This window comes from Mastigoproctus giganteus, chromosome 5, assembly GCF_048544385.1.
Source record: "Mastigoproctus giganteus isolate SK-2022 chromosome 5, ASM4854438v1, whole genome shotgun sequence".
In the NCBI taxonomy this organism is placed as follows: Eukaryota; Metazoa; Arthropoda; class Arachnida; order Uropygi; family Thelyphonidae; genus Mastigoproctus; species Mastigoproctus giganteus.
Genome location: NC_143579.1, coordinates 71693179 through 71718733, shown reverse-complemented (window position 1 = coordinate 71718733; position 25555 = coordinate 71693179). Strand labels below are relative to the sequence as shown.

The 25555-nt window shown below is 39.4% G+C and overlaps 1 protein-coding gene across 2 annotated transcripts in view; it reads right to left on the bottom strand.

The window, feature by feature from the left end:
* Positions 1-25555, bottom strand: part of LOC150085480 (NAD(P) transhydrogenase, mitochondrial-like) — a 445310-nt gene that overhangs the window by 190296 nt on the left and 229459 nt on the right. For both annotated transcript variants that reach the window (XM_090374063.1, XM_090374062.1), the window contains exons 7-8: positions 24663-24752; positions 21743-22012 (exon numbers count right to left, since the gene is read on the bottom strand). In XM_090374063.1, the coding sequence (XP_090230189.1) occupies positions 21743-22012; positions 24663-24752 (360 nt within the window). The remainder of the gene's footprint in view (positions 1-21742; positions 22013-24662; positions 24753-25555) is intronic.

Genomic DNA, 25555 nt, shown 5'->3' with positions numbered 1-25555 from the left:
TCATCATATACTCCCTCCTATCGTGTCTGGGCAGAATTGCAGACACTTTCAAATTCAATCCTATTTCACGGCTTTTTTTCAACAGTGACCTGTACTTGTTGAGTAATTCCGCCGGTCTCCTACTCTTAATATCATTAGTGCCAACGTGTACAACTATATCACCTTTTGTGCCCTTGAAAGATGATATCCGCTCTACAACGTCATCAACCTTTGCCCCTGGCAGACATACCCTGTGTACAATGTGTACAGAAAGGATGGTCAGGATAGAAAGGGAGGAGGGGGTTATGATGTTAGTTAACAAACACATAAAATCTAAGGCAGTGCATCCAGATGACAATGGTGGAGTGTGCAATGTTGAGTCAGTTTGATGTGACATAAGCACTGCAGAAGCAAAAATGAGAGTAGGAGTGTATTATAGGCCTAATGACTCTGATGAGTACAATGAACAACTATTCAGAGAAATAGAGCGGGCCAGTAATTCAGCTTTTCTTATAATGGGGGATAGTAACTTCCTATATATTGACTGGAACTTGCAGATTGCTCACTCACAAGACTTTTGTGAATTTATTGGATTACTGTTTTCTACAGCAGCATGTTCGAGAGGCAACCAGAGGGCTGATCACAGTATACTGATGTGGGATTTACTTAAAGATGGAACTACCTTCAGGGGTAAAGGGAAGGGTTTTTGTTTTGTAAAGGTGACTGTAGTGGCCTCAGACATTTTTAAATTCTATATAGTGGGACCAACTGATGATGTTACCAACAGCAAATTCTAAATAGAAAGCATTCAAGGAATTAATCTTGGAAGTTACTAGTTTTTCATACCAAATAAGAAATATTGTTCAAGGTTTAGGCCTAGATATATATCAGCTGAACTAATAAGACTTGTTGCAGAGAAGTAAAATGTATGGGATGCATATAAATTAACAGGCAACACAGCACCCTATGGTAGATATAAGCTAGTCCATAATCAAGTCACAAAGGAGGTTAGGCAAGAGAAGGCAGATTACGAGAAACCTTTGGCAATGGATGCAAAGAAAAACAGCAAAGACTTCTTAACTTATATCAACTCTAGAAAGAGGGGGACGAATTAGATTGGTCCACTTAATATCAATCATTTGACTGTTGATGTTCCCGCTCACATAGCTGACAAAATGAATGAGCATTCTGCATCTACATTCACACATGAGGGATTCTGTAGGGAACTGGAGGACAGAAGCTTATTAAACTCTAACAAGCAGCTAAATGATTTTGTAATACTGAGAGCAATGTGGAGAAGAAATTGTTGAAGTTAAATATAAGAAAGGCACTTGTGGTGGGTGGGATCTATCCAATAATATAAAAGTAGGCAGCAAAGGAAGTAAACAAACCCTTAGCCAAAATTATGAGAGCATCCTTGGATTCGGGGGAAGTTCCCACTGACTGGAGATGTGAAAATGTATCCCCAATTCACAAAGGGGAAATCTAAGGGTGACACGAGTATTTACAAACCAGTTAGTTTAACTTCTGTTCTGGGGAAAATAATGCAATCACTGGTTAAAGATGAATTGCAGGCTCATCTAGACAAGACTGCAATAATACTTCAGACACAGCATGGGTTTGTTAAGGAAAAGGCTTGTCTGAAAAATCTGACTGGATACTATGATATGGTTACAAAGAAGCTGATTGCTAAAAATAATTTTGATATCATATACTTGGATTTCGGGAAAGGCTTTGATACTGTTGTGCATGGAAGACTACTGTACAAATTGGAGAAGTATAATATTAATGGCAAGTTACTATAATGGATAAAAGGGTGGTTGAGTGGAAGAAGATAGAGAGTGGTAATCAATGGATGCTGCTCTTCATGGACTAATGTTATTAGTGGAGTCCCCCAGGATTCGGTGTTAGACTCACTGTTGTTTTGTATATTTATCAATGATATTGATGAAGTTATATCAGGCTTAATGTCCAAGTTTTCAGATGATACAAAGGTTGGCAGGGTTGTTAATGACAGTAATGGCAGTGTACTACTGCAACAGGATATAGAAAATTGGCAGATGGGCTGAGAAGTCACAACTGAAGTTTAACATTGACAAAAGCAAAGTACTGCATATCGGTAGAAGTAACCCCAGAGAAACGTACCAAATGTGTGGTACTACACTTTGGGTGGTAGAGAATGAAAAAGACCTGGGATTAATTGTGCAGTCAGATATGAAGTTTTCTGAGCAGTGCAGAAAGGCTGCAAGAGCAGGTTATGGGGTATTGTCAATGATATACAGGAATTTTGCTAGGAAGCAAAAGGAGGTGATTATCACTTTATACAAAGGGTACTAGGAAAGTTTTGCAATACAGCTTTGTTTATTTAATTTTTTCAAAGTAATTTCCTCTACATTCAATACACCTCTCCATCCTCCGAAACCAATCTTTAAACCAGTTCTGCCAAGTTTCACTAGGGAGTAAAGCACATTCGTTGTCCCAAGCCCGTAGAAGGTCCTCATCACTGGAAAACCCCCTCCCTTTTAGCTTCATTTTCACATGCGGGAACAGTGCAAAGTCGCAGGGAGCGAGGTCTGGACTGTAGGGAGGGTGCTCCAGAAGTTTCAGTCCTGTCGTGGTCAAATATTCGGTGCAGGCTTTGGCGCGGTGAGCTGCAGCATTATCGTGATGGAGGTACCAGGTGTCCATTCTTGACTTTGGCCGCAGGTTCTTCATAGATCCAATGACTTTAGGCAGGCATTGTTCAGTATACCACTTAGCTGTGACTGTCTTCTGCATGTCCAAAACGACACTTTCCACAATTCCACTCGATTTGAAAAATACAGCTATCATTTTCTTCTTTACAGATCGGGATTTTCTGACAATTACGGGTGTGTCGTCATCATCAAAGACCCAAACTTTGTTTTGAGCCTTGGTCGGCAGATCGTAATAGTACAGCCAAGTCTCGTCACCTGTCACGATGTTGTTCACATACCGAGATTGTCCCTTATCAAATTTTTTAACATCTCCCGGCACCAAGTCACACGTCGTGTCATCTGCTCTTCAGTCAGTTGATGCGGCACCCAGAGAGAACAAAGTTTCTTCACGTGCAAATGATCTTGCAGAATCGAACGAATTGCTGGTGCATTTAGGCCCAAAGTATCCTCTTTCTGTTGGTAGGTCACTCGCCTGTTTTCGTCAAGCATTTTCCTCACAGCAGTAACGTTTTCCTCCGTAACTGACATTCGTGGCCTTCCCGGCCTCTCAGAATCCTCCAGAGTGAAATTTCCCCTTTGGAATTCTCTATACCACCTGAATATCGTTGTACGATGTGGACAATCATCATCTAGTGCAAGAGTCATTTCTTCTAAGCACTGGTCTATGGTTAAACCACGCACGAAATTATACCGCAAAACTGTCCTTATCTCATTTCGTGACCACGATGCCATCGCAAGCACTTTACACTCTCATTACTAATGAATAACTGGGCCCATCGACTTGGCGCGGCGGCTACTATACACGTATGAACATGTCTCAACATGCAGCAACAAGCAGCTTCCTGTGATTCATTGTTGCGTCATATTGCAAAACTTTCCTAGTACCCTTTGTATAAGGCAATGGTCAGGCCATACCTTGAGTACTGCATACAGGTCTGGAGTCCTCATTTTACGAAGGATGTAGAGTTGCTTGAGCGAGTACAGAGAAGGGCAACAAGATTGGTGAGGGAAATGAAGGGGGTCCTCTTACCAAGAAAGGCTTAAGTTCTGCAAACTACAGCATCTGGAGACTAGGTGGCACTTCCTTTCTATGAAATTAAAATGGATGAAAGCAAAATGATCATAGATAATCCAGCCACTTGTGAGCTGAATCGATACCTTGTATTGATCTTCACAGAGAAAGTTCCTTTCAGGACTGAAATCTTTTGCAAGTGTACTTAAATTGAGGCATTAATATCACAGGATAGGACCTAGCAATAAAACTACTGACCTTGATCATGGGTAAGGCACTGGGTACCGACGATATTTACCTGATCATCCTGAAAGAGGCTGTAAAGGCATGCACCACACTTTTAGAGTTAATCATGCAGTCATCACTGCATTCAAGATAACTTTCTTGGATTGGAGAATTGTCAATATCTCACTAATCCACACAAAGGGAGTGCGAAGCTAACCACATTTTTTAAGTTGGAGTCGATTGTTAAAGGAGTATTAAATGATCATCTTGAAAAATATATCTTAACAGCTCTGATGGTTCTGTTGTCACTTCAGCCAAGGATAAAGCTGACCTGCTAGCATCCCATTTTTCTTCCAGCTCATGTATTAATGATCTTGGTAAAATATCTCCCACCATTCCCAACACGCTTCATTCAATGCCTCCTGAGGTCTTCCGTCAAAAGGAAGTCAGAAGGATTTTGACTAATCTTGATGCTAAGAAAACTCCAGGTCCCGATGGTATTTCTCCACTTGTTTTCAAAACCTGTGCTCCTGAACTTACTCCTGTTCTTTGCCACCTTTTTCACTTTCTTATTCCAAAGATGTTCTTCTTTCTGCTTGGATATTTGCTCATATCCAGCCAGTTCCTAAAAAAAGGGTGACAAATCCCTCCCATCCAATTAATGTCCCATTGCAATTACTTCTACTCTTTCTAAAGTAATGGAGAAATCAATTAACCGTCAACTCTTAAACTACCTAGAAATCCTCCGTCTGATCAATGATTACCAGTATGGATTCTGTCAGTGTCGATCCACTGGTGATATTCTGGCTTTTGTTACCCATTTATGGACTAATTCAATGGAAAATTTCAGTTCATTGAAAAGTTCAGTGAAACACAAACAGTTGCCCTTGACATCTCAAAGGCTTTCAATCGTGTGTGGCATAAAGATCTTCTAAACAAGTTTCCATCTTATGGTTTGCCAAATGTTTTTTGTAATTGATTATCCAATTTTCTCTCTGATCGCTCACTGAGGGTGATGGTAGATGGCTCTCTGTCTTCTAACTTCTCCACTAATGCCGTTGCCCCCCAAGGTTCAGTTCTTTCCCCCACTCTTTTCCTCTTGTATATTAATGACCTTCTTCCATTGACTGGAAATCCTATCCATAGTTTTGCCGATGATAGCACATTGCATTCCACTTTCCATTTTGAGAAACCTTGTCCTGTTCAATCAGCTTCAACTTCTCGAAAATCTACTACCAATTCCTTAAATGCCAATCTCCAGGTAATTCACCAGTGGGGCAAAGACAACTTAGCTGATTTCAATCCTTCTAAAACTCAGTCTTGTCTTATATATCGCAAAAAGGATTTCTGTTCCTATGTTTATATTTGGTGACGCTCCTATGTTTATATTTGGTGACACTCCGGTTTCTAGGCAAAATGATATATCTCTTTTGGGGATTACACTGACTTGTTGTTTGTTTGTTTGTTGTTTGGTTTTTAGGAGCATTAGCAACTAAGGCCATATTGCTCCAGGAATATGCGGTGGTCATTCCCTGACCTTTCCGCATCCTCCGTATTTGGTGGTGATGGGCTCAAACACCGGTCTAATCAAGAAGCGTGGCTACACACTGCTGCTCCTTCCCACCTGGCTACAGAGGCGCCTAACCTTGACTTCTAATCTCTCTTGGCACAAGCACATTACAAATATTGCTTCCTGTGGATCTAAAAAACTTGGTTTTTTCTTTCGTTCTCTGCGTTACTTTTTTTCCAAACAGCTCTTCACTCTGTTCAAATCACAAATCTGCCCTACCACGGAATATTGTTCCCACATCTGGGGTGGTGCCCCCAAAACCATTCTCAGGCTTCTTGATTCCGTTCAGAAGAGGGCAGTTAGGTTAATTAATGATTCATCTCTAACAGAGTCTCTCCACTCACTGTCTCACAGACATACTGTTTCTACGGCATGCCTCTTCTACAGATATTTCCATGGGCACTATTCTTCTGAATTGGCTTCTATAATTTCCGCTCTCTCTTTCAAAACAGTCCGAACACGTGCCGCCACCAGCCAACATCCATTTACTGTCCAACTTCAAACTCACAGAACAAAATTTTCGTCTTCCTCGTTTATTCATTCAACTGCCGTTTTCTGGAACAACCTTCCTTCATATGTATTTCCTGAAAATTACAGTCTACAGAAGTTCAAGTCCAATGTCAACAAATATCTTCTTTCATCTTCTCAACCTCCAACCCAAGCACGGTACTAAGTATTATAGGTTCTAATACCTCTCGTGTTTGGGGTTTACACATAAAAAAAAAAAAAAAAAGCTCACAATAAGGCACTGAAAAGGGAAAATCATATTCGAATAACTTGATAAACTTCTAATTACTGAGAAATGTGACATTAGGGGCACATGTGTACATAAAAGTAAAGTAGTGGCAGATGGGGATTTCAACTAGTAGTGCCAAATTGAGCTTTTTTTTTTTTTTTTTTTTTTTGAGAATATAGTATTGCTCTTCACAATATTTAAATTGGCTAGCTAGAGATCATCTTAACTGTTTAAGTATCGAATTTGTCATTGTATGACAGCAACGAAAAGTTTTTTTTTTTTTTTTTTTCTTTCATTTTAATAACTTATTTATCACACTAATTGCAAATAAACTGTAACAAAAAAGCACACGAGACTAGGAAGTGGAGCTAATCTTTGGCACAATCTATCCATCCTTTGGTAGTGATGTGATGTGATGTGATGCTTCAGTATTCCAAAGAGTCACAATGCACATGTGGGTTATATGTAGCAATGAGAGCCAGTTTAAAAGTGGCACTGCTACTTCATTCTGTTGACTTATGAATACGAGTACAGCCACTCCCCGATTAACGTAAGGGTTGTGTTCCGTGAAACTCTACATAAGTCGGAATTTCCACCATGCTTGAGCATAAACTCACAACTGTGCTCACTGAATTTATTGAATAAAAAAAAAAAAAAAAATGTTCAACAAACATGTGAATAGAATTATTTATTGTATTTATTCAATTTTTTTATGTCATGTGCAGGAAAAATTACAAAAGCATGCAATTTAAAAAATTTAAAAATTATAAAATTACAAAAAAAGGGAGGAGACAGGTATAACATCGGTAAGTTTTACCTCTCGAGCATTGTTGCCAGAATTGACATCTTCAGCTCATAAGTACACCGCTGTGGAGGTTGAGGGCTGTGGAGATTTAAAAGGGGTCGGCCGCTCAACCTTACGAAAGAACATATTAATGGATGACCGGACGATGGCTTTCTTCTTTTCATTGTAGGTTTCTTTGTAGCAAGCAAATATTCACCCCTCTGTTAACTTTTAAGAATCATTCGCTGTCAGGATCCATCTTCTCAAACCTTGTCATTGTCGATGCAATTTCAGGAAATGCCATTGCCATCTCTCTGGTGATGAAGTGTCTCAGCTCCTCATTTGGCTCACCTTGAGCTTTGTCAGCATTTTCTTCTTTCACTATTGCTGCCTAATTTCTTAGACACTCTCTTCACCTGGCACACACAGAGACATCCTCCTTGGCTAGATCATGTTCTGTTCCAGAGAGTTCAGCAAACATTTCACAAGTTGCACCCCTCTGTTAACTTTTAAGAATCGTTCGCTGTCAGGACCCATCTTCTCAAACCTTGCCATTGTTGATGCAATTTCACAAAATGCCATTGCCATCTCTCTGGTGATGAAGTGTCTCAGCTCCTTATTTGGTTCATCTTGAGCTTTGTCAGCATTTTCTTCTTTCACTATTGCTGCCTGCAAGTCAATAAGTTCTTTGTTACATAATTCCTTCTCTTCTTCCTCTATTAACTCCTCCACGTCTTTGGCAACAACCTCCAACCTTTACAATCTTATCTGTAACCTCTTCATATGATTCGTCTTTTTCAAACCCTTCAAAGCCTTTTACGTGCCGTGGGCATATTTTCTTCCACGCACCATTTAAACAACTTTTAGTAATTTCTGCCCAGGCGGCCTTATTAATGTTTAAGATGGAGTGGTAAATATTGTAAGATTTCCAAAAGTCTCTTAACGTAAAATTTTTCTTGCCATCTACTGCAGACAATGCCTGAGCAAATGTTGTGTATAAATAGTATGCTTTTAAATTCGAAATAACACCCTGACCCATAGGTTGGATGAGTGAAGTCGTGTTTGGCGATAGAAATATCATTCTCACGTTTGAATTGAAATCATCTAGATAGTAGTAGTGGCATGTGATGCAAGAAAGCAAGTGTATGAGCTTATGCAGCACCAGCCAAAAAAAAAAAAAAAAAAAAATCACACCATTTCCTCCAAATGCCTGTCCAGTTCCTCCTTAAATTTATTTAACCTATCAACTTCCACAATGACAGATGGAAGTCTGTTCCAGCAATTCAAGCAATGCCTGAGCAAATGTTGTGTGTAAATAGTATGCTTTTAAATTCGAAATAACACCCTGACCCATAGGCTGGATGAGTGAAGTCGTGTTTGGCGATAGAAATATCATTCTCACATTTGAATTGAAATCATCTAGATAGTAGTAGTAGTAGTAGTGGCATGTGATGCAAGAAAGCAAGTGTATGAGTTTATGCAGCATCAGCCAAAAAAAAAAGTCACACCATTCCCTACAAATGCCTGTCCAGTTCCTCCTAAATTTATTTAACCTATCAACTTCCACAATGACAAATGGAAGTCTGTTCCAGCAATGCCTGAGCAAATGTTGTGTGTAAATAGTATGCTTTTAAATTCGAAATAACACCCTGATCCATAGGCTGGATGAGTGAAGTCGTGTTTGGCGATAGAAATATCATTCTCACATTTGAATTGAAATCATCTAGATAGTAGTAGTATTGGCACGTGATGCAAGAAAGCAAGTGTATGAGCTTATGCAGCATCAGCCAAAAAAAAAAAAAAAAAAAATCACACCATTCCCTCCAAATGCCTGTCCAGTTCCTCCTTAAATTTATTCAACCTATCAACTTCCACAATGACAGATGGAAGTCTGTTCCAGCAATTAACCACCCGCTGGCTAAAGGCAAATATCCGCACATCTATTCTACATCTGTCCTTTCTTAATTTGAATTTATGCCCCCTTAGGTTCGTAATCTGAACAAGTGGAAGGATCCCATCAAAATTCAGCGTGTTCAACCCAATCAAGGCCTTATACACCTCAATCAGATCACCGCGCAGGTGCCTAGTCTCCAGCCACTGCAATTTGCAGAATTTAAGCCTCTCTTGGTAAGAGGATCTCTTCATTCTCCTCACCAATCTTGTTGCCCTTCTCTGTACACGTTCAAGCAAATCTACATCCTTCCTAAAATGAGGCCTCCAGACCTGTATACAGTACTCAAGGCGTGGCCTGACCATTGCCTTATACAGAGGGACAATCACCTCCTTTTCCCTGCTAGCAAAATTCCTATATATCATTGACAAAACTCCATGACCTGCCCTGGCAGCCTGTCTGCATTGCTCAGAAAACTTCATATCTGACTGCACAATTACTCCCAGGTCTTTTTCATTTTCTACCACCTTAAGATGCATAGGATGTCCAGGAGCATTATTGAATAGAAGCAAAATCTTGAAAGGAACATTGTCTTTACAATATTTTTCAACCTCGGGAATGAAGCAGCATTTAAGCCAACCCTCAAAAAAGAGATACAGTCAGTCCTCGTATAGCACGATAGTTGTGTTCCTAGAAACCCTCGTGCAATGCAAAATTGTGCAATATAAACGGGCCCTATGGGAAAAATAGTGTTAGGTGCCGACCACCCAAGATTGAACACACATTTGTAACCAAAACATTACCAAACACAATAAATAATCGTAATAAAATACTTACGTATTTTATTACGGCTATTACGTAATAAAATATTGCTAATGCTTTTGCTTCTATCGTAAGCAAACTTGTTTTTTGTTTGATATTCTATGCAAACAGATGACAGTCGTTCCATCTCAGAGCAGGAGATTCAGGAAGAAGTAAAACAGACGATCAGGAACTCTCACAACTGGCAAATTCCAGGAATAGATAACATCCACAACTACTCTTACAAGAAGCTCACTTGCACACACAAGCACCTGGCAGAGGAGTTCACCCAAATGATAAGGCACCCAGAGACAATCCCGAAGTTTCTCACTCAAGAAATCACATAACTGAAGCTTAAAAATAAGGATACAAAAAACCTGGCAAAATACAGGCAAATCACCCGCCTTCCCATAATGTACAAGATCCTGACCAGTTGCATAACCAGAAAGATATCAGACCACTTGGAGAGTCAGAACATAACGGCCGAACAGCAGAAAGGATGCAAGCGGCTGAGCAAAGGAGGCAGGGAGCAATTAACCATGAAGCGCCGCAACATGTACACAGCCTACATCAAATACCACAGGGCCTTCGACTCCATGCCCTCATAGGTGGCTAATAGAGGCACTGAACATCTACAAAGTCAATCCGATAGTGACAAACTTCGTAGGAGAAACGATGCCGAAATGGAGTACCACCATTAAAGTCGAGAACACTACAACCAAGTCAATCCCCATCAGGAGGATAATCTTTCAGGGAGTGTAATCTTATCCTGAGCCTACTGTGGTTCTGTCTAGCACTTAACCTGCTATCCATCATGCTCAACAGCAGCAGGTACGGATATAACCTCAAAGGAAGGAAGGAAGAACCTGTACAGTCTTACCCACCTGATGTACATGGATGACATCAAGCTCTACGCGGGAATGGAGAAGCAACTCCAGCAACTACTCCGGATCACTGAAGAATTCAGCAATGATATTAGGATGGAATTTGGTCTAGACAAATGCAAGGTCCATGGATTTCACCGGGGAAAATTAGTCAACTGAAACTACCAGGTGCAGACTGGTAGAGATATAAGCCATGGCAGAGGGAGAGGCCTACAAATACCTGGGAATGATACAGTTAAAGCACAAGGAAATTAAGGCCTGCCTGACTGAAAAATACCACCAGAAATTCAGAAGCCTGCTGAATGGAGGGAACACAGTTAAAACCACAAAACACCTATGCAGTCCAAGAGCTAACTACTCCTTCAGGGGTCATAGATTGGACTAACACTGAGCTGGAGAATATCATGAGAAAGACAAGGACCAAGAGCCAACACCACCCAAAGTCAGCTGGGGAGAGACTAACAATTGCTCGGAAAGAAGGAAGGGGGGGCCTGATAGACCTCATCAAGCAGCAGAAAACAGCGATTGCTAACCTGAAGAATTACTTCCAGAAAAATACAGCACCGCTCCACTAGGCCATAAGGAAGATAGACAAGCGGTATAACCAACTCAACCTAAGCAAGGAGTCCCCTCACAACTAGGAGGCACAAACAAATCTAGAAAAATGGGCAGAGAAGAAACTCCATGGCAGACACTACAATGATCTCCATCAAGATCACATAGATAAAACTGCTTTCAATGCATGACCCATGAGTGGAACGCTGTTCCGCAAGACGGAAGGATTCATGCTCGCCATCCAAGACCACATAATCAACACCAGTAACTATAGAAAATACATCGCCAAGGAGCCGATGACATCTGGCCTCAGAAACGATCCAACACATCATCGTGGGATGCAAGATGCTCACCAAGACTGAGTACACTCATAGACACAACCAGGTAGCCAGGATTATACATCACAAGTTAGCAAGGAAATACCAGTTAATCGAAAAAGTGTACCATACTACAAGTACGAATTCCAGGCAATACTAGAGACCCCAACCCACAAGCTGTACTGGGACAGTGCCATAATATCGGATAACGAGGAGTCCGGATTGTACGATGACGTGTCGACGATGTCACCTGGCCTTGGAAACGATTGAACACATCACCTAGACACGACCCAGGATAAAACATCAGAAACTAGCAAGGAAATACCAGTTGATCGAAAAAAGTGTACTGTAATACAAGTACGAACCCAGGCAGTACTACAGACCCAAACCGTACTGGGACCATGCCATAATAGTGGATGAGATAATCCCGCAAAACAGACTGGACAAGAAGAAAAGGCTACCTATGTGATTGACATAGTGGTACCCAACATTGGCAACCTGCAGAAAACCCATGGGAAAAAATCAGGAAGTACACAAACCTAAGATAAGAGATCAAAGAGATGTGGCATATGGAACCCGTCACGGAGTGGAATCCCCCAATCAGGAAGAAATAATATAAGAGCAACAATAATAATAATAATGAGAGGAATCTTTCAGGGAGATGCCCTCAGCAGTTCTGTCTAGCACTTAACCCACCACCAACCATGCTCAACAGTAGCAATTAAGGATATAACCTCAAAGAAAGAAGAACCTGTACACCCTCACCCACCTGATGTACATGGATGACATCAAGCTCTACACGGGAACTGAGAAGCACCTCCAGCAACTACTCCATATCACTAGAGAATTCAACAATGATATTAGGATGGAATTTGGTTTAGACAAATGCAAGACTCACAGATTGCACCAGGCAAAATTAGTCAACCGAAACTACCAACTGCAGACTGGTAAAGAGATCAAAGCCATGGCAGAGGAAGAGGCCTACAAATACTTGGGGATGATGCAGGCTCAGCAGTTACAGCAGTTGTTATTTGGTTTTTAGGAGCTAGCAACTAAGGCCATATTGCTCCGGGAATATGCGGTGGTCATTCCTTGACCTTTCCACATCCTCCGTATTTGGTGGTGACGGGCTCGAACCCCGGTCTAATCAAGAAGCGTGTACTACGCACTGCTGCTCCTTCCCACCTGGCTACGGAGGCACCAGCAACAGCAGTTACAGCACAAGGAAATTAAGGCCAGCTTGACTGAAAAATACCATCAGAGACTCAGAAGCCTGCTGAAAGCAGAGCTGAATGGAGAGAACACAGTTAAAGTCATAAACACCTATGCAGCCCCAGTGCTAACATACTCCTTCAGGGTCATGGGTTGGACTAACACCGAGTGGAAGGATATCATGGTGCGTAGCATATGCTTCTCGATTAGACCGGGCTCAAACCCCGGTCTAATCAAGAAGCATATGCTACGCACTGCTGCTCCTTCCCACCTGGCTATGGGGGCGCCAATCACCTCCGTATCCCTGCTAGCAAAATTTCTATATGTCATTGACATATAGGAATCGCAGGTGCCTAGTCTTCGGGAGCTGCAATTTGCGGAATTTAAGCATATCCTCGTAACATCAACCCTATGTTCCACTCATCGACCTTGGTGCCTTTCTCTGTACTCGTTCCTATATATAATTGACAAGACACCATGAGCTACTCTTGCAGCCTGTCTGCACTGCTCAGACAACTTCACATTTTTTTATTTTTTTGTGTAAACCCCAAACACGAGAGGTATTAGAACCTACAGTACTTAGAACCGTGCTTGGATTGGAGGTTGAGAAGACGAAAGAAGATATTTGTTGACATTAGACTTGAACTTCTGTAGACTGTAATTTTCAGGAAATACGTATGAAGGAAGGTTGTTCCAGAAATCGGCAGTTGAATGAATAAACGAGGAAGATGAAAAGTTGGTTCTGTGAGTTTGAAGTTGAACAGTAAATGGATGTTGGCTGGTGGTGGCACGTGTTAGGACTGTTTTGAAAGAGAAAGTGGGAATTATAGAAGCCAACTCAGAAGAACAGTGCCCATGGAAGTATCTGTAGAAGAGGCATACAGCAGAAACAGTACATCTATGAGATTGTTGTTGTTTTTGGTTTCTAGGAGCATTAGCAACTAAGGCCATATTGCTCCGGGAATATGCGGTGGTCATTCTCTGACCTTTCCGCATCCGCTGTATTTGGTGGTGATGGGCTCAAATCCCTGTCTAATCAAGAAGCATGTCCTACGCACTGCTGCTCCTTCCCACCTGGCAACGGAGGTGCCACATCTATGAGACAGCGAGTGGAGAGACTCTGTTAGAGATGAATCATTCACTAATTTAACTGCCCTCTTCTGAATGGAATCAAGAAGCCTTAGAGAGGTTTTGGGGACACCACCCCAAATGTGGGAACAATATTCCATGGCAGGGCAAATTTGTGATTTCTACAGAGTGAGCAGCAGCTGTTTCGAAGAAGAGTAACACCAAGAGCGAAAGAGAAAACCAAGTTTTTTAGATGCACAGGAAGCAATATTTGTAATGTGCTTGTGCCAAGAGAGATTAGAAGGCAGGGTAATCCCCAAAAGAGATATATCATTTTGCCTAGAAATCAGAGTGTCACTAAAGATAAGCATAGGAGCAGAAGAATCCTTTTTGCGAGATATAAGACAAGATTGAGTTTTAGAAGGGTTGAAATCAACTAAGTTTTCTTTGCCCCACTGGAGAATTACCTGAAGATCGGCATTTAAGGAATTGATAGCAGATTTTCGAGAAGTTGAAGTTGAATGAACAGGGCAAGGTTTCTCAAAATGCAAAGTGGAATGCAATGTGCTATCATCGGCAAAACTATGGATAGGATTTCCAGTCAATGGTAGAAGGTCATTAATATACAAGAGGAAAAGAGTGGTGGAAAAAACTGGACCTTGGGGGACACTGGCATTAGTGGAGAAATTAGAAGACAGACAGCCATCTACCATCACCCTCAGCAAGCAATCAGAGAGAAAACTGGATAACCAATTACTAAAAACAGTTGGCAAACCATAAGATGGAAGCTTGTTTAGAAGACCTTTATGCCAAACATGATCGAAAGCCTTTGAGATGTCAAGAGCAACTACTTGTGTTTCACTGAATCTTTCCATTGAATTAGTACATAAATGAGTAACATAAGCCAGAACATCACCAGGGGATCGACACTGACGGAATCTGTACTGGTGATCGTTGATCAGACGGAAGGTTTCTAGGTAGTTTAAGAGTTGGCGGTTAATTGATTTCTCCATTACTTTAGAAAGAGTAGAAGTAATTACAACGGGACAATAATTGGATGGGAGGAATATATCACCCTTTTTAGGAACTGGGTGGATATGAGCAAATTTCCAAGCAGAAGGAAAAACACCTTTGGAATAAGAAAGTGAAAAAAGGCAGCAAAGAATAGGAGTAAGTTCAGGAGCACAGGTTTTGAGAACAAGTGGAGAAATACCATCGGGAACTAGAGCTTTCTTAGCATCAAGATTCGTCAAAATCCTTCTGACATCCTTTTGACGGAAGACCACAGGAGGCATTGAATGGAGCATGTTGGGAATGGTGGCAGGTGTTTTACCAAGATCATTAATATATGAGTTGAAAGAAAAATGGGATGCTAGCAGGTCAGCTTTATCCTTTGCTAAAGTGACAGCAGAACCATCTGGTTTGGACAGAGGTGGGAGCAGAGATTGGCAAAAGTTGCAGCCAATAGCTTTGGCAAGGGACCAGAATGCTCCGCTACCATTTGGGCAAGAAGCAAGTTTTCTACTCTTAGCCTGTTCAAACTTTAGTTTGGACTGATTAATAACTGCTTTACAATTGTTGTGAGCTTTAGCGTAGGCAGAAAATGAAATTGAAGAATTAGAAACAAGCCAATTACGATATGCAACATTCTTCTCTTGAACAGCCTTAGCACATTTATTGGAAAACCAAGGTTTAGATAAAGGACGAGATTTTAAAGTGGAGTGTGGGATAATGGATTCCATTCCAGCAAGAATAATTTCACCGACACGATCTGGGCGAACGTTGACATCAGAAACTTTGAAACAGTAATTCGACCAATGAAAAGAAGAAACGAAATCTCACAGGTCATCCCATTCTGCATTCTTGTAATGTCAAACAACACGAGGTTGGGAATAGCCATGAGATAAAGGCTCCATTGGAGAAGAGACAATCATCAAGTTGTGATCTGAAGTGCCTCAAGGACCTCTCACTTTGACCGTGTACTTAGAAGGGTTGTTTGTGAGAAAAAGATCAAGCATGTTGGCTGTATGATTAGGATTGTCCGGTATTCTTGTAGGTAAATTAACAATCGGTGCAACGTCATTAGTAATTGCAAAAGCCTCAGCATCTAGACTAGCTGGGTCGACGTGACTAGAAAACAGAAGCCAGCTGGAGTTGTGAACATTAAAATCACCAAGGAAAATTACCTCACTGTTAGGAAAGTTAGACTGGAAAAAGCCAAGTTGCAAAGAGAGGAAGTCAAAGAGCTCCAAGTGATTAGTGGAGTTGGGAGAACGGTAGAGACAACAGATGAATTTGACACAATGAGGTAGAGAGATTTTTAGCCAGAGAAGATCAATGAGACTAGATTCTGAATTGCCAAGTCTCTGACAGAGAATATCAGAACAAACATATGCACAAGTACCACTTTTCAGTCGAAAGGAATCATACAGCGAATAATTTGGGCATCTGAGATGAGTAGTAGTTGAATAAACCGATAACTGAGATTCTGTCAGAAAAAGTACGTGGGGTTTGGCAGACTGCAAGTGGAAATGGACATTGTTAAGATTAGAATTGGGATTACGTATATTTGTGAAATGAATTAGGAAGTGCTTGGGAGGTTTAGATCTTTTCAGAGATAAGCTTGCTCTATTAGTTTGTCAATTCATGGTGTATTCAATGGTAAGAAAAAGTGAGTGGGACGTGCTGTATGAAGTAATGAAATTTTTGGATATGGTGTACACATGGTAAGAATATCCCCAGATCCTTGACATAACGTGGCCTCGACAATGTTCCCCGCATACACACTACTCGGACTCCCTCCAGCCACTATCTGGCAGAGTAGAGGTAGCAAGATTATACACTAGCTGATCTAGTGCGTTACCAATAGGTTCCGTCCGGTGTACTAACTAGCGGCCGGCCTGCGAACACCGTTTTAGAGCTGTACCCTCAAAATTTAAGGAATATTGGATCTCGGCACGATGTCCATCATAACCTCAAAAGTCATTAATCATACTGCATGATGGAAGAGATGGGGAAGGGTTGACCGAAACTTGGCCCTAGAGACTAAACATGAGTTCCACCACTTCAAGCCTCCAATAAGCAAATGGTGGTATTGCACCGGTTGATGAGAGTCATCTATCACCTAGTACTGCCTGGTAACACAGAGGGGCAACATTCTTCCATGTGGGGTGGGCGACACACCTCGACTCCTGCTTACGTTAGTTCACACCTGGGTGTTCACCCACCATGTACTTGTGCATGCAGGTTATACCCAGGATTACTAACAGTCCCACCATCATGAAGGTGTAAGCACAGGATTTGGCTGTCACAGACCGTTCGGACTTTGCCGAAATTGGGTCCACTTGACTTGAGTGTCACCCGAATATCAGTTCCATCAGCGTTTTAGACTCCCAGGTAGCAAGTGCAGCTTATCTGGCATATCTGAGAGAATGTCTCTGACAACCTGAAGGACCACTTGAGGTTGTCAGAGACAATTCTAAAGACTTATCATTAAAGTTATTCCACATAGCATTTTTAACAAGAAATCTACTATCATCATACACCTCTTGAATTCTATGTTGTGTACATATCTTGAAAAAGATGCTGTGATGGTCACTAGTTGTATATCCCTCTAGTACTTTCCAATTTCTAATCTTATTTTTAACTGCACCAGTAACAATTGTAAGATCTATCTATATATGACTGCTCATGCATAGTCGAATATGTGGGTAGATATCCTTCTATATTAATCACATTCATTGCAGAAACAGCAAGCAATTCCTCTAGCATTATTCCTTTTTCATTCAAAATCTTGCTGCCCCATGACAGAGAATTAGCATTAGTCTACGGCAACTACCAGCTCACAGGAACCAAACATCTGTTGCAGCCTCTGACGATAATCCACATATGGATCTATCTTTTCAGAATATTGACAATACATTGTCACGAGATACACTCAGCCAAAGCTTATAATTATCTCACAACATACAACATTTCTATTACAAAAGGTCATCACCTTAATAAGTACTAATTCTTGTGAACGCACGATAATGGCAGTCATTGGTGGCTTGTTATTGTTATTTGGTTTTTAGGAGCATTAGCAACTAAGGCCATATTGCTCTGGGAATACGCGGTGGTCATTCCCTGACCTTTCCGCATCCTCCGTATTTGGTGGTGACAGGATTGAACCCAGGTCTAATCAAGAAGTGTGTGTGTTACACACTGCTGCTCCTTCCCACCTGGCTACAGAGGCACCAATCATTGGTGGCAAATCTCCATCTGATATTATCTTATATCCACATGGATATCCACATAGTTGTCCACAAACTACATAAGGCTCCTGTAAGAGGGCAACATTTTTTACACATTGAGCATTTAATTGCAATACTTTTAATTCACTAGCCATAACTGATTTTTTTCTTATAAATCTCCATTGCTTTCTTATATTCAGGATATACTTTATAAACGGGTGCATGAGCAGCCTCAACTTGGTTTCTCTTACAATTATAGCATACAGGTGCTGATTTTGATCAGGACATTCCTTATAAGAGTGCCCTATCTTAGCCCAATGCCCACACATTAATCTCCCTCTCACAATATTTTGCCACGTGTCCAAATGATAAACACTTATAACACTGAGTTATAGTATATATTTCCCTAAATCTACATGCTGACCAGCCTATAAATAATCTTGACATATTCTTAATTTTCAACCACAAGGCAGGTGCAACTGCAGAACCCAGTTCTCTGTTTGTGAATTTTTAGTTTTATTCACAGATAAAATTTCAATACTATCCATATATTTCTTCTCTGTCACATTAGTGTCCTTAAAAGTTTTTTTAACCAAAGTTGCTTTAGAAAGTCGTCTTTAGTTATACCCCGCTCAACATCAAATACAACCACTTTAGACATAACAGGTTTAGGCACAGTATATTTTAAACCCATATTTTGTATTTTTGAACATCCCTTTAGTTTTGCTATGTGGTATTCAATCTCAGCCTCCACAACATCATGATCTCTTATAAGCCTAATATTTCTCATTCTCACAGATAACAACATTGGCCTAACCTTCTTCAAGATATCTACCTTTATTTCCTCACTAGTTTTATATTGATCTAATAATCAACAGCCATTTATGGAGTTCTGCCAAGAATATCAACTGTAATGTATTCTAAAAATTAAGGAAAAATTGCATAACAAAATAATTGCTCTAGCTGCAGATTTATACTGTTTCAACTTCCAATATTAAAAGAATGAAAGTTGAAATACAGAAGAGGGATCATTTTTGTCTGGGAAGAAGCAGCTAGTATGATGGGTCATTGCTGCCCCTTCATTCGGAACTGATGAATTCACATTATCACCGATACAGTATGCATGCTGAAGCTGTAGAATGGACAAGAGCTGCAAACTCTTAAGGCTACGGCTAAGCTTTGCTCCAAGTATAGCAAATTATTCTTCAGACAATTCTGAAATTTCATATGTAAAAACTACCATTCAATAAATGTACCCTTTGTAATGGTATCACTGTACTAACAATAGTTTTTTTTTGCAAGTATCTAGTATCTGCAATGGAGGTTCGTTATATCGATATGCTAGCAACATCGGGGGCCTCTGTACTAGCATATTTTACTGTCACCATGTGGTATGCAAATTTTATTGTAACAGTAGAAAAGAGTTGTGCCAAGATTAATGCAATTCAGGCTCCCGTCAACATCCATAAATTCAGGAACAGAAGCCATAATGCAATAAATGGTGATGAAAGATCATCAAATTGCAGTTACTGCAGTCTCTTGGCATAAAAATTAACAGAACAAAATGTTTTTCATGAATATTTTATTGTGAACAGTGCCACAAAAGGCAAATATTTGATATAATAGGCATCAGGGCATGCAAATTCCGAGTATTGAAAAGAAATCGCTCTGCCACCTTACAGAGCCATATGTTTTGCAAATTATTCATGCCTATAAAAACACAGGTTGCAACCACATCACTTCATTCCCGTTTTATGGCTTGATCCTACAAAAACACGGGTTGCAACCACATCACTTCATTCCCGTTTTATGGCTTGATCAGTAGGATAGCCACATCTACAGTACTCAGGATAGCAAGTCATCCTAAGTACTGTAGATGTGGCAAGTCATCATTGTTTCAATGATTCTTTGAAATGATGGGCTGTTGGATCACTTGAAGCCGAGTAGTCGCAGGCAAAGGCTGCAAGTTGACTTAATGTGTACACAGTGTCATTTTGGACTGTGGAAGCAGTTTCAGGAAACAGGAACCATTATAAGACGAGGTGGCCAAAGTCGCCCGAGGGCTACATCAACCTGAACAGACCATTATCTGGCTCTAACATCAAGACGGAACCCTACAATGTCCTGTCATCAACTGTCTCTTGGCGTTGCTGCAGCCACAGGTGAAAACATTTCCAACCGGATTCTGTTAAGGTTCAATTCAAGTGGATGCTATGCAAGGAAGCCAGTGGTTTGTATCCCATTAACCCCAAACCACCGCAGAGTTTGTTGAAACTGGTACCATAAACATGTGACTTGGAGCCCTGACAAATGGGGTACAGTTCTGTTCTCTGATGAGTCCTGTTTTAGACTAAAAACGACTCCAGATATAATTTAATTTGGAGACAACGAGGAACAGTACCATCCCTCCAACATCAGAAAAAAAAGGCACACTTGGAGTAGAGGGAGCATAATCATGTGGGGCAGAATAATGATTAACAGCCATACCCCTCTTCACATTTTTGATAAGGGTATCATAAACATGCAGAGGTACAGAGAACAGATCCTCAAACCCTATGTATGACTTTTTAGGGGTGTGGTTGGCCCAGATTTTCTTTTCATGAACGAATATGCCACTGCACATAGAGCTCAAGTGGGAAGGAATATATTGAAACTGAAGATATCCAACAGTTGCTGCAACCAGCATGATCACCAGACTTAAATCCAATCAAACATGCATGGGGCACCATTGGGAATCACAATGCACGCCAACAGCCAACTCCTTGGTCACTTGGTGAGCTAAGGTCTGCACTGGTGGAAGAATGGGTTTTGTTGCCACAGAATCTTATAGACATCCTTGTATCCATGGCTCACCACTGTTTTGTCCCACTTCACCAGAAGCTGCACAAGTTACACCACGTTTTCTATATGTTCTGCTAATTTTGTCGAGCAGTGCAGTATATTCATTAATTACTTGAAGCTGAGATATGTTTCTATATAACAGATTTCATGAATGTTAACAAATGACCAGAAAGGTTTAAAGCACAACTACATCAGATAATTCCAAATCCTCAATTGTCCCCTCCCCATTATTAAGACTTGGCTTCCAGTGACTCTTCCTCTATTCAAAACTTAAAATGTGCTGCCAAAGAACTCGAATGATGTTGAGAAAAGTCATTGCAGTTCAGAGGCTTATACTGAACACTGAAATAAAAACTTTTTCAGAAGTTTTATTTTTGTAGAATCATTCTATGAACTTTATGAACCATCCCTTCATCACTAAGCAGATTTACAGCAAACTGGTCCTTTGCATTCAGCAAATATTAGTTCTGAGGAATAATAATAATACTACAACAAAATACCACAGTTAGAAAGAATGGTTGAGACATGGTTGTAAAATGCCAAAGAGCCTTAGAAAAACAGGAATCAAATTTGAAAATATAGGAAGTCTTAAGTGTTGGAAGTGGAAAAGGACAAAATTGTAATGCTTCCAATTTTTTTGAAGGAATAATCATCACACTGAATTTAAATGGTCAATGTCCACAGCAGCAGTAGAAACAAATGTACCACTATATTTGGTTGCTCAGTTAAATGTGAATAAAGTGGAGAGAAATGCAGTTTTGGCCAAACACAGCAGAATATACCTCATTTCTACTCTTGGTTTAATTTAATTAACTATACTTAATTTTAAATATAGTCAATTAAAATTAAATTCAACAGCTTTAAACTAAAAATACAGTTAATGTTTTTACATATTTTATACAGCAACATATATAATGCTTAAAATTATAAATAATTTACCTGGAATTGCAAAAAGATAATTATATTCAGGAGGATCTCCTGGTCGCCGAAACATATCTAACATGCGCTTTGTTACTAAAAATCCTCCACAAATGTTGATTGTTGAAATAAATGCGGCGGAAGCAGCAAGCAACTGTGGGGTTGAAGAAGGATACATTCCACCTCCCATCATTAACAGCCCACCAACAGCAGTAATACCTGATATGGCATTAGTAACAGACATCAGAGGAGAATGTAGAGCTGGAGTCACACCCCAAACAGTATGATACCCTAAACATTTCAATAAAATATATTAACATATAAATAAAACTTTAAATACAAAAATTGTTAATTTTTTTCTGTAACAGAGAAAGTAACCTGAAACTATAACAGATGACTAATCCAGTTAAGTTAAATTACAATAATTTATTGAAACAAACTACAGTAAAATCATGTTTTTACTGACTAAGCAAGTGAGCTTTGTTAAACAAATCTTTTTGTTTATTTCTACTTTTGGATTGACCAAAACTAGAAAGAAACACATATGGTTGCCAAAGTTGCTAGAATGTTATGAAAACATGCTATTTTGAATCAAAAAAACATTAAATGTTGTGACAATTTTTTTTATTGCACTTATTGTGTGAGAGCAGAAGAGCTTGAAATTCTTTTTGTGTCAAATAGTCAGAGTGCAAACTTTGACTAAAGCTTATTCAGATTCTGAAAAGTGCTTGAGTAGTCTCACTAGTGAGTAAAATCACTCCTTATTGATGTCTGACCTGCTTGGCATAATTTTATCTCAATCCTACTTTTCTTTCTCAAGTAATACTGAAACTAAGAGATGTTTCTATGTGTGTGCACGTGGTGGGGACTGTCAAATTGGAATTGATCCAAAAATTCTTTCTTGGGACTAACAAAACATGCTCTGAAAATTTGGTGTTCAATCTGACATTTTCTTGTCAAGTAATGAGCAAACATAATACCATTGTATGGAGATTACTCAAAATTTTTTATTGGAAAAAAAAAAAAAAAAAAAGGCAAATTTCTATTGGTCTGATTTTGATGAAATTTCAGATGCTCTGGTGAATCTTTCTAAATAACCCAAATATAAAATTTCATTGAAATTTGTCCACTGCGAGTTGGGCTATTATATGCATACAGATGGGCACCAGCATGGATATGGTGAAGAGAATAGGCACTCTTACGTATTTGTGAATACGCCTAAAATAAAAACTATTCGATATACCAAAGAATGTAAAAAATAATGTTATTGACCTGTATTATTATATATGTATTTCATTATTAATGTTATATCATATCTGATAAGCATATGGTAAATGAAAGTGATTAAGAGCCAATTTGATAGAATAAAATCATTAGAAACAATCTCTCCAACAATAGAAAATAATCTGCAGCAAGAGAATAATCATTATTAACACTGCTGCTGACAAAGTAAATCTACTAACGCTTAACCATAATTCATGAATGAATCACTTACAACTTCTTAATTATGTACATTAGTAATTAGTTACCACTAATCATTCAAGGTGATATTAGTATAATTCAATGAATTGAATGATGTTAATAAAATCAAATGAACTGAATGATTGGTAGTTAATTACTAACTATCTGTATGATATGAGTACAATTAAATGATTTGCCATAACTAAATCAATCGATTATAACCTCTCAATTATGCCCATCATTGACTGAAGGACACTATGTTGGGTAATATTCAGATGACATAAGAAGATCATTATGGTAGAGACTTGAGATCCATATTCTAAATGAGACTCGCCGACCGGGCTAGCCGAGTGGGTAAAGTGCCTGCCCGGCAACCCAAAGGTCGCGGGTTCGATTCCCGCCTCGGGCTTGGATCAAAGTACTGCAAAAACCTTGGGAGGTGCAATATGGCCACAGAAGCCGATGCGCCAACAACTACCAAATCAAAAAAAAAAAATCAAAAATGAGACTCTATACATACACTATATGACAAAAAGTGTTTGGGGACACACACACACACACACACACACACACACACACACACACACACACACACACACACACACACACACACACACACACAGGCAGCTGCAGTTTTAACTCAAAATCTAATGCATAGCAGGAACCAATGTTTGGCCTATTTGATGGCCTCAATCCTCATGAGCAAACTTTCTACAATTTCTGATAGGTGTCAGCCAGAATCAGCTTTCATTCCTCTGGCAAACCTACTTCCAGAGCCTTTTAGAAGCAACCAGTCCAAATTTTCAACATTGCTGTCCACAAAACCAGTTCTGTATTTACAGTAATGTTTGAACAATTATGTGTTATCACAGTGCAAGTAATATGTAACTGTCCAAAACTTCCAAGCAGATCAGTTTCAAATCAACAAGCTGCCTCAGACCATAATAATAATGCATTCACCAAACATCATGTTCAAAATGATACACTCCAAAAGGAAATGCTCTTGGGGGAAATACTATAGAGTGAAGAATTGTGTACAACTCTTCACTTCATAGCATTTCTATCACTGTTCTAAAGTCCATGAATGTCACCACTCCAAATGCTTTCTCACAATGATGACTATGATATTGAGCATATGTGTAGTTGCCTACCAGTGAACCCAAGGCTATTATGCAGCTCCCTATGGAGGCATCACACTAACAGATGTTCCTGTGGCTTCTTGGAACTGCTCTGGGACATTTTTTCACAGACAAGATGCATGAGATATTTCATCGTGATTATTATGTGAATATACTGACCTATGAATAATATAGTGAGTTTAAGCAGGCCACTAACCTGTGAAGGAAAGCAAAAGTTTTAATTTAATGCATACAAACATACATATAATGCATAATTCACTGAACCTGAATTCTGAGACCAGAAGAAATTAGTTAGACATTTGTATTCTGTCTAAATCTGCTAGTATTTCTACAACACTTACCAACAATTCCAGCTAAACCAAATGTAGTCATCATAGTAGTAAATGCTGAATTAGGAGATACCATTCCAAATCCAAGTAAACCTCCAATACCTATAAAAATAAACATTAATTAATAATGGACATTTTATGCTTAATTTATATTTATATACCAAATTTATTGATAACAGAATACCAGGTTATTTTCTTTTCAAATTGATATGAATTAACTCAGTAAAAGCCAGTGGGAGGAGATGCAGTTGGCAGATAGTGCTTATGAATACCCAAGAAAAGAAGGAAAATAGAAATAATCACTGCATTAAGAAAATTATAAAGGTGATTTATTGTTACTGTCATTTCTCAATTTACACAGATGTGTTTCTGAAAATCATAAATTACAAAACTGCATAAATAAAAAATATACATAATAAAGAGCTAATCTCCCATAAAAATTAATGTAAGGAAAAGAGAGAGAGATACATGCAGGATAACAAGTAGGTGCACAGAGTTGACTTCACAAACAATTACACATGTTAGTACCAAACATATTTTTATATAATAAGTGCATTTAAATGCACAGTGTTCACATGGAGAATGAACTTATAAGAAAAGATGCTATGTATTAGAAGATGTAAATACTTATTTATTTCTTAGTTAATTGTTTTGTTAGCTGGAATTGGTCTAAGTTTACAGATTATACAAAGGTTGACAGAGTGGTTAATGAAGTTTTTACGGCTACATTAAACCTAAGTTTTTCTTAAATGTTTTTGCCGTTTTATTGACTTAATTGGCATATAAATTTATCTTCTAGAAGTAAGTTTATAGTTCTAGTAATGTTACTTAGTTTATTTTGAATTTAAACAGAGATTTTGTGATTATTACTTAGTATCGGCAGAACCTTGTATTGTAATACGTAG